An 11,153-nucleotide genomic window follows, 5' to 3' on the forward strand; every position below is an offset into this window, starting at 1 on the left:
ATTCTGCTACCACTAGCCCTCCACCACTGGGTCGCGGTGGCCAAGTGGTTAAGGCGTCTGATATTCTGCTACCACTAGCCCTCCACCACTGGGTTGCTGTGGCCAAGTGGTTAAGGCATCTGATATTCTGCTACCACTAGCCCTCTACCACTGGGTCGCTGTGGCCAAGTGGTTAAGGCGTCTGACATTCTGCTACCACTAGCCCTCCACCACTGGGTCGCTGTGGCCAAGTGGTTAAGGCGTCTGATATTCTGCTACCACTAGCCCTCCACCACTGGGTCGCGGTGGCCAAGTGGTTAAGGCATCTGACATTCTGCTATCACTAGCCCTCCACCACTGGGTCGCGGTGGCCAAGTGGTTAAGGCATCTGACATTCTGCTATCCCTAGCCCTTCACCACTGGGACGTGGATTAAAGACCTATGTAGGGCAGTCACCAGGTACTGGTCGGTGGTTTTTCTCCGGGAACTCTGCCTTTCCTCCACCATCAAAACCTGGCACGTCCTTAAATGACCTTAGCTGCTAATAGGACGTTAAACATAAACAAACCAAACCAAATCTGTTAAAATGTTGTGAAAAATTTAGTTCCTTGACGTGTCTCGATAGTGAAATTATAATCTGTGAAAATTTGATTTTCCAATTTTGGGTTAAAAAAGCAAGACTTTAGGCCCATGCAAATAACATTTGTTAAGATAGTCTCTGTTGTGTTTTAATAGAGTCAGCCATAGGCAGGTATTTGAGATATTGAAAGTTTACACCAATGGTCACAATCGGATATGCGATGACTTGAGTTCACATTGTAGAGAAATGTCTCTCCCACTGGTACAGTGTAGGCAGATTTTTATTGCAAGTGTTTTCTTATCATATTCAGCGTAATGAGTTTAATTTCATAGTTAATAATATAAGAAGACACACATTTTCCCTACGTCCTCATTGGTCGGATCATGATCATGTGGAGGTCAGTTATTTGTGATATTGACTTGGTTACAATTTCAGAAACACAGGTTAGTTAGTATTCATTTTATGACGTCAATTGAAACGTCACGATGCTCTTTACCAAAGGCAGGACTTTACCCTCTACAATTTAAATATATTCTATCATATTTGATTATTGAAACATTATTTAGTATCTAATATAACGATTATGGACTTTTATTTCGGTGAACATGTGGTTAGATGGACCCAAAAAAGTGATATAGACCTCAACTTCATCTTGGTTAATATCACTTCCTCAGGTATATATTACCACATTTTCACTTCAACAAAAGTCTATAATTGATAAATTTCATGAATTAAGACCAGTTTTGATAATTATCATTGCTCTAATGTACTCAAAACAAGAGACACTCACTAATTGATGTTGACTGTAGTCACATTGTCAACAATTTACAATGTAAGAATTTTCATTATAAGATTCAGTTTATTCTTCAGAAGTAAATTTAACTTTTAAAAGTGAGAGAACGGAAAACTCCAGTTAAAATGGGGGAATAGAAAGAATGGTACAACAAAGCTGAGTATCCATTATGCTCCAGAAAGAAATATGTATAAACATTTTGTATTTAATGACAAATTTGTTTTCAGTTCAATGCCTATATGTCAGTGATTCGGGACATGCTGGGTCGCATGGAGAAGGATCAGCGGGCCAAACTCGAACAGCTCGATCAAATGAAACAAGAGCAACAGTATGTTCAGCTTGTTAAAATATCTAGCTTTGTATAGACTAAGCCAGCTCAGTCAAACTCTGAAAATCCAGTTGCTCAAAGGTAGTTAACACTAACCAGTGATTAGTGAAAAATTCAAATTGTTGCCACTGAAAAATGGGCTTTCAAAGCAAAAAAACTCCTCAAAACACATCAAGCTGATCTGTCACTTCAAATCTATAGCAGTGAAATAATATAAGATGTTCCTGAGTTTGTTGTATTCATATTTTAAAATGTTAACTATAACCAAACTTTAAGCAACTGGAGTGTGTAGACAGGGGTGTGTGAACTTAAATGCATGCTACAGGTCCTCTAAATAATGGTACGTTTGAAAGGAACTGCAAAATGCAAATCATGTGAATGTAAAACTGGTCTTTCTGTGTTTTTATCATAGGGCGATTCACCTTCCTCAATGACTAATATGTGGACATGTTTGACTAGGTTAGTTATACACTGTATACTATTAGCAGGTTATTTTTTTTGCAAGGTGATATGTTGGCAGTTTTAAGGTTCTTTGAATGTTACCGGAAAAAAATGTATCCACAAAATATTGTATGACTATTGAAACATTCTTCCATGTATTGGCATAGATAACCATTTCTCATGTTAGAATTCTACATGTTTACTTGCATAAATAGTAGGACTAACACAGGTACAGTAATATATGTATGTCTTACAACAAATGCAACAACAGTTCTTTACATAGATACCAGTTATTGAATGCATCACTGTAAAATCGTAGCAAATTTTACTGTTGCGTAAAAAAATACAATCACAGAAATGAAATTGAATCATTTCTGCCTCTAGTCGTGAACTCTTGTTGCCTTGAAATGCAATAGATATATAGTACTACAGATGAAAATGCTATATAATCTGAAGAAAAATAAATCAACTGATTCGATATATTTGTTTTGAAGGACCATTCAAATTACAAAGATCACCTCCTCAAACGACAATGAGCTGGTCAGTACTGGTGAAGAGGCTGGACAGCAGTCAATGGTAAGATTTACATGTATAATTAAATTTCCTCTTTCCCTGGTTATTTAATTAAAAAAAATTAAACTCTGACATATTAATGAAATTGTTCCCATGCTCAAACTCAGATTCTGTGTTCAAAGTTCTTGTTCTGGGATGAATTGATAAAAAATCATATATTGTCAATGATTTGGAAGAACCAAGGGCCAAGTGAGCTTATCCCATGCCGCAGCTTCCGGCGTCCGGCGTCCGTCACCTTTTTCCTTTAAAACGCTACTAGTCCTGAACGGCTCAGAGGATTATGACCAAATTTGGTCTGGGGCATCATTGGCCAAAGGTTTCTCAGTTTTGTATAAACGGAGGGTATGGTCCCCCTGGGGGCAGAGGGCGGGGCCAAATAGGGGGAAAATAGGTAAATCTTTTAAAATCTTCTTCTTCTCAACCAATAGAAGGATTTTGACCAAATTTGTCCTAGAGCATCTTTGGACAAAGGAGACTCAAGTTTGTATAAACAGAGGGTGTGGCCTCCTGCTATACAAGTGAAGGGATTTAAACCAACTACGGTCTGAAGCATGATTAGGGACTAAAGAATCAATTTTGTATAAACTGAGGTGTGTGGGCCCCCTTCTAGTGGCAGATGGGCTGGGCCTATTAGGGGAAATAGAGGAAAACATCAAAGACCCTTGTCCTTTTGTACCTACGAAGGGATTTTGACCAAATTTGGTTTGGAGCATCATTGGCCAAAGGGTTCTCAGTTTTGTATAAACGGAGGGTATGGTCCCCCTGGGGGCAGAGGGGCGGGCCCAAATAGGTAAATCTTTCAAAATCTTCTCCTTCTCAACCAATTGAAGGACTTTGACCAAATTTGTCCTAGAGCATCTTTTGACAAAGGAGACTCAAGTTTGTATGAACAGAGGGTGTGGCCCCTCTAGATGTGGGGGCGGGGCCCAATAGGGGAAATAGAGGATTTTGTTTTTCCTACTCTACAAGTGAAGGGATTTAAACCAAATGCAGTCTGAAACATGATGAGGGACAAAAGAATCAATTTTATATAAACTGAGGTGTGTAGGCCCCCTTTTAGGGGGCAGATGGGTGGGACCCATTAAGGGAAAAAGAGGAAAACATCAAAGATCCTTGTCCTTTTGTACCGATGAAGGGATTTTGACCAAATTTGGTTTGGAGCATCATTGGCCAAAGGGTTCTCAGTTTTGTATAAACGGAGGGTATGGTCCCCCTGGGGGCAGAGGGGTGGGGCCAAATAGGTGGAAAATAGGTAAATCTTAAAAAATCTTCTTTTTCTCAACTAATAGAAGGATTTTTACCAAATTTGTTTTAGGGCATATTTGGACAACAGAGCCTCAAGTTTGTATAAATGGAGGGTGTGGGGGCATAGGGGCGGGGCCTATAGGGAAAATAGAGGATTTTGTTTCTCCTACTATACAAGTGAAGGGATTTAAACCAAATGCAGTCTGAAGCATGCTTAGGGACAAAAGAATCAATTTTCTTTAAACTGAGGTGTGTGGACCCCCTTATTTGGGGCAGATGAGTGGGGCCCATTAGGGGAATCAGAGGAAAACATTAAAGACCCTTCTCCTTCTGTACCGTTGAAGGGATTTTAACCTAATCAAACTTGTTCTAGAGAATCTTTGGGCAAAGGGAATTGAATATTTATAAATGTTTATATGTAGTTCTTCTTGCAACTTTGTTTCTTGTACTCCTTTGATAAACCTGAATGGTACTCAGCAGGTTTTAAATTGAAAAATAAAATACCAGGTGAGCTATTAAGGCCCCTGGGCCTCTTGTTTGTATGTACGGTAACATTACCTTAATTTCCTTTGGATATACTGTAGCACATGTACAGAAGGGCCAGGACACTTGCGGTTACCATGTGGTTTAATCGGTCAGGGCTCTTGTATAACAATCTGAAATCCAGGGTTCAAATTCTGGACTTGTCCTACTGAGAACACTACTGTTGGTGATATTTTTTTTCTTTTTCGTCTTTTTTTCGTAATTTCTTAATTTTCATCATAAAAGTCCCGCAAGATATGGTTTTCTTTCCAGAAATGATTTATCAAAGCTATAGGCATGCCAGATAAAACACAATTTCCAGTGAATAGCTACTGTTTTTGGTAGTGGCACAGGGATCCTTAAGTTTTTTGTATTTTTTGTAGATGGGCAAATTTCTGAGTGGGTTTGGTATCAGTGGAATGATGAGCGGTGAAAAGTCGGCCCCAAGGTCAAGTAGCACCACCCCTGTCAGCAGTAGTGGGGAAGTTGTGAAGATTGAGGAGGAAAACCACCAGGCAGCTATCCCTATCAGTCAGCCATCAAAGGCATGTATTATACTCATGTTCTGTAAGTTCGGAACAAGATTCATCAGTTTGGTAGGAAAAATATATGCTTAGTGCAAGCTTCGTGTTTAGCAACATAAGAAGCTTTCTTGGAGGGTTGAGATTCCCCTATCTCACCCCAAGGGCTGAAAGATTCTATTATTCTTATATCTATTTTGGTGCTCCATATTTGTACCAACTTAGTTCCGAACAGATCTTCTTCAAAGTTTACACAAAGGTCAAATATGAGAAATTACCTTAGATGCATTTGTATCACAGGATCCCAAGGTCAACACCAAGGTCACCTGCTATTTATAGGTCAACTATAGCGCCAAGAGGGCATTAGTGTCTCACAATGTTAACTAATTTACCTGGTTTGTTGTTTCAGATTTGTTACTGGTAATGTAGCATGTTACCCCCCAATATCATGTCAATAACATCAAAAAAGAAACAGTAATTGTTTTTTTATTGAATCAACATTTTTTTTTCTCATTTTAAAATAATTTTCTCCCTTTAGACATTATCATTGGAAGAGAAGCAGAAATTGGCAAAACAACAGGAACAGCAAAGACTTTACAAAGCCCAGAAACCTTTAGGCACAGCAGCCAGTTCTTCAACAAAGTCCCCACAGACCTCTCGAGCTCCAAACACAGGGGTCAAGGACCTGACGTCCTCTCTCATGGGTTCCAATCTGATTGGAATACCTCCCTCGGCAAATAAAACACCAATGAACGTGAACAGATCCAGCAACCATGGGTCTGCTGGCATGGCAACGAACACTTCTATGAATTCAAGTGCTGCAAGGACTACTGCATCTGTGTTTGGAACAAATTCTGTGCCAGCAAATAGAACTATGGGGCAACCTTTAGGTCAAAGTTCAATGGGTATGTCTGGTGGAATGGGTCAAAGTTCAATGGGTATGTCAGGTGGAATGGGTCAAAAATCAATGGGTATGTCAGGTGGTATTGGTCAAAGTTCAATGGGAATGTCAGGAGGAATGGGTCAAAGTTCAATGGGTATGTCAGGAGGAATGGGTCAAAGTTCAAAGGGAATGTCAGGTGGAATGGGTCAAAGATCAATGGGTATGTCAGGCGGAATGGGTCAAAGTTCAATGGGTATGTCAAGTGGAATGGGTCAAAGCTCAGTAGGAATGTCTGGTGGTTTTGGAATGAATCCAAATTCTACAATGATGGGACAAAATAGTGTGTCAGGTCAGAAAGTGAATATGTCGTCCTTTGACAATTTGTTGCCTATGTCATCAAGTCAACAACCACAAATGTCTTTGAACCAAATGTCCCAGTCAAATGTCAGACCTCCACAACAACAAACTTTAAATTCAAATCAATATGGAATGATGGGGAGCAATATGGGTACCCCAATGGCTGGTATGGGTCAGATGTCTGGAATGGGAAGTGGACAGTTTGGTGGAAGTCAGGGCTACATGCAGAACTCCACAGGCATGCTACAGCCAATGGGATCACAGCTACAGCAGCCAATGGGAAGCCAAGGAATTCAACCAATCACATCTCAAGGAATGTCAAACAACTCATCATCCAATGATCTGTCTGATATATTTGGTTAATAGTTAATGTATGCAGGGGCTTTACCGTATTCGAACAAATTAATACCCCATGTCCCTGATAATCATTCCTTATCCTTTTTAGGGTGTTTGACCTTCTCAACCTTAACAATAACTTTCAAACAAGTTTAATTTATGTTTTTGTTTTTGAGAATTTTGGAGCTGCAGCAGTTATTCCTAATTATCCATATTGCTATACAAAGCACATTGGGCCCCTATCAGGTAAACTGCAGTAACTGTATAGTGCTGTGTACTCTGAAAAGTATGACAGTAGCATGGTTTAAATGAAAAATATACCAAACAAATTATTTATTCTTCAAAGGACAATGGTAGAATTATTTATCTTATAAAGGTTTAAAGGGACAACTGTTTAATTTAATACATCATGTGAATTCATGGTTGGAAGAAAAGTACTATTTCCACAAACTTACAGTCATATCACCAGATTTATTAGTGATGTTGTAATCTTTAGATAGCATATCAATTTGAATATACTTTTTGGTATATTTATGGTTGATTCTATTAAGGGATGTGCAATGACAGCCAATCATAGTAGTTTCTTATGTCATCAAGCTTAAGTGTAATACATTGTACTGTATGTCAGATTACAGAGGAATTATAGGACAACCTGTTGTTTGTATGTTCCTGTATATGTCAGATTACAGAGGTACTATGGGACAACCTGTTGTTTGTATGTTCCTGTAGATGTCAGATTACAAAGGTTTTATAGGACAACCTGTTGTTTGTATGTTCCTGTAGATGTCAGATTACAAAGGTTTTATAGGACAACCTGTTGTTTGTATGTTCCTGTAGATGTCAGATTACAGAGGTACTATAAGACAACCTGATGTTTGTATGTTCCTGTAGATGTCAGATTCCAGAGGTACTATAAGACAACCTGATGTTTGTATGTTCCTGTAGATGTCAGATTCCAGAGGTTCTATAGGACAACCTGTTTGGATGTTCCTGTAGATGTAAGATGACAGAGGTACTATGGGACAACCTGTTGTTTGTATGATCCTGTATATGTCAGATTACAGAGGTTCTTTAGGACAACCTGTTGTTAGTATGTTCCTGTATATGTCAGATTACAGATGTACTATAGGACAACCTGCTGTTTGTATGTTCCTGTAGATGTCAGATTCCAGAGGTACTATAAGACAACCTGATGTTTGTATGTTCCTGTAGATGTCAGATTACAGATGTACTATAGGACAACCTGTTTGGATGTTCCTGTAGATGTCAGATGACAGAGGTACTATAGGACAGCCTGTTGTTTGTATGTTCCTGTATATGTCAGATTACAGAGGTTCTATAGGACAGCCTGTTGTTTGTATGTTCCTGTAGATGTCAGATGACCGAGGTTGTTTAGAACATCTTAATGTTTGTGTGTTTCTGATTAATAGAGGTCAGGTTATACAGATCTACTTAACACAATATTTTTTTTCTATAATCCCAATTGATAATGAAAATCAACATTTTTATTTTGTTATCACCCTCTTCTTTGAGAAAGAACATTAGAAGCTATTTCCCTGTCATGATAAGATCACAGAATATGTCAACAAATGACGTCCTTAATATGTGGACTTAGTGAATAGTGAATCGTTCAGGAAATGAAATTTGAGATAAATTTATCTGAATGCAATTGGATAATATTGTTATTTAACATGAAATTAATTGTACTAAATTTAGACAATGTAGTTTCATTACAGTAGCATATATATCATATGACTGTTAAGTGAGTGTAGAGACTGACAATGCTATATATCTCAATGCTGTACATCTATCAATGCTTGGTTATCATGGTAATTATATAACCAGTGCTTGCATGACACTTTCTTTATTTTCTATGAATGTTTTACAAATCTGGGTGTCTCACATATGAGATGGTTCATATTGAGGATGTGTATCTACCTAGCTAGAAGGAATGTATCTGTGTTTTTATTCTTTGGCCCCATACCAAGTATAGGAGATTGTAAAGTCAGTTTGTTTTTGTTTTTCCTTATGTTTATTCATGTCAATTCATTGAATAAGTTAATTGAAACATTTGATAGCTACAGGTGGGATAAAAGTAAACTTACCACATTTTATTGCCGAATCAGAATAAATTCCTGCAGGTGAAAGCAGTTGATATTGAAAGAAAAATGTCAAGGTCAAGATCAAATGTCAAGGTCACAAAGTCATTTGTAAAATCCAATTAGAGGTTGTTTTTTCAAAGCATCACTCTCTCCCATAGCAATGACTCAAATACCAACAGTCTTGCTGTTTTTGTTCACCATTGAACTGTTCATAGAAACACAGGAATATGATAGTGGTTGTGAGTCCCAAATATAAATGTTATAACTCTTTTAATTATTTGGTTTAAATATTGTGGGTTTTTTTCAAAACACCTTTTTCTCAAGATATAGCAAAGAAATTTGTGTAAAATGTTCACATTCAAAGGACAAGGTCACAATGCAGTTGTCACATAATTCAATGTTTTTAAATGCTAATTTTTCTCATGCCTTTTTTTGCTTTCTTACAGAAGCAAACTATGTTTATTAACATTTTTTCCAGTTTACAAAACAGTACTAATGTTATACGGTGTACAACTTACTGTTTAGATAATGTGTTGATCACTAGGACTTTCAGACTCATATCACCACACTCATGTAGTGCAACAAGGGTTGGAATATAAATCATTTTCATTGCATGACAACATTATTTCATATACAGTATCATCTGAACTACCAATATATTATTAGGGTCGTCACACCGAGATCTTGTTATTGTGTTACACTCACTTTTGTTTTAATATGCTGTCGTTTCTGAGCTGCAATGATCTTTCTTAGCATTCCATTATAGCTTCTTGTTGGTAGAGATTTATTACATATATTTCGAAAGAAAATGTTTCTTTCTACATATCGTCATGTGACACTTCAATTCTGTGATAAACAATTTTCCAACTTAATCTCTATTGTGTGCAATTTATTTAATTAATGTACATATCCATTGTAATGTCTGTAGTAATTAATTTAGCTTTATTGGTTTACAATGAATTTTGATGTTTTCAAGTACTAGAAAATTTCTCCTGCAACTAGCCCATATGACCAACACAAAAAGTCTGGCTTAAAGTAAGGGGTGGCTGGGATTACTGTACTACGAACAATGAGGTAATGTAAATTGGCACTTGCACTGACCTGGGATATATATATGTTGCTCCCACAACCACTAAATAGGTTTTCTCACTCCCGACTCATTGGATAAACCTGCTAGCAGTTGGTAAACATTTTTGGTTACCCACTAGTGGGCAACACCCTGGACCTAATTGCATTGGTCAGTCCTTCAATTAGTTATGATGCAAGTAACAATACTTTGCGCCAGAATCTTCCATAGTTCATGGAAATAATTTCCGGTTGTGCATTATGCGAGAGAAATAAATATGAATGTTGATGATGAATCATGTCTTTTTGGTCTTTATTAATAATTGAGAAGTAATCAAACGAGACAAAATATAGGAAATATTATAAATAGTATTTGCTTATAGTACTTTAAAGATATGTTTAAAAACTTCCAATTTCAGTACACACAGCTACATACTTCATTGTCCAAATTAGTTCGAAGGATTTTGTTCAAGGAATTAAAACTCATGAAATCATGCATCAACATTTCAATAAAGAAACAAGAGAATACAGAAGTATCAGATTTCCTATTGTGAACTTTCCATTCTTGAAAGTAACAACCATTTCTCCGTTATCTACGTCGTTGATATGTCATAGTTGATGTAGTATCCACGAGCTTGCTCCGAATATCATGACTTATGTGATAGATGTTGATTGCTGACGGACAAAGCTATAGTACAGGGTTTCCAAAAATGCATGTTAATGAAGATGGACATGCCTTACGGTCGCCATCAGGACCTTGCAGGGAAATATGCTATATCTTTGTGTGATATAGAGGTCATTTTTTTTTATTATGTTCTTCTGAATGTTTTGTGGCTATGTTGTCACTACCCGAGGGTTTGAAGTGAGGACGTGTTATTACATGGTTTCAACTTCGATTTACATGGCGGGTACGTGTCATCGATGAAGCTGACGACGCTTACCTTCGGGACACCTTGGCCCACTTGTATAAAACATCTCAACTCTTGAGATTTCCTGAAGTCTAAGATTTCCCATAGACAATACATAGCTTGAGATTTTTCTTAACTTTGAGCTGTTGAAAATAAACAAGGAGAATAAGACCAGGTGTTCCGAAAGAGTATACGTCTTTTGCTTCATCGACGACATCCGCAAAGGAAATACAGATTGAAATAAAACAATAACACATCCTCAACGCAAGAAACAAAGTAGTGACAACCAAAACAAGGTTACCGCGAGTGGTATATAATACGCCCGTCACACATTGAATGAGCAGTTGTTTGTATGATTGAAATATATGAAGTATTTGTGAGTAATTGATATTAAAAGAGAAATCATTCAACATAACTGGTAGATCAATGAGTGCAATACAACATCATGGAACGCATGCATCGCATTAATGAAACCAAGGGTAATAACTCCAGTAATTACGGTCGGATAATGGCGGTTATC

At 37.5% G+C, this 11,153-nt stretch overlaps 1 protein-coding gene across 1 annotated transcript in view; it reads left to right on the forward strand.

Moving 5' to 3' along the window:
• Positions 1-7,533, forward strand: part of LOC110440289 (SCY1-like protein 2) — a 34,131-nt gene extending 26,598 nt beyond the window's left edge. Inside the window, exons 14-17 of the mRNA XM_021483261.1 lie at positions 1,580-1,680; positions 2,616-2,697; positions 4,845-5,006; positions 5,521-7,533. Of these exons, the coding sequence (XP_021338936.1) occupies positions 1,580-1,680; positions 2,616-2,697; positions 4,845-5,006; positions 5,521-6,585 (1,410 nt within the window). The 3' untranslated portion in view covers positions 6,586-7,533. The remainder of the gene's footprint in view (positions 1-1,579; positions 1,681-2,615; positions 2,698-4,844; positions 5,007-5,520) is intronic.
• Positions 7,534-11,153: the final 3,620 nt, after the last annotated feature.

The sequence above is a fragment of the Mizuhopecten yessoensis genome, unplaced genomic scaffold (assembly GCF_002113885.1).
Source record: "Mizuhopecten yessoensis strain PY_sf001 unplaced genomic scaffold, ASM211388v2 scaffold11177, whole genome shotgun sequence".
NCBI classification, from domain to species: Eukaryota; Metazoa; Mollusca; class Bivalvia; order Pectinida; family Pectinidae; genus Mizuhopecten; species Mizuhopecten yessoensis.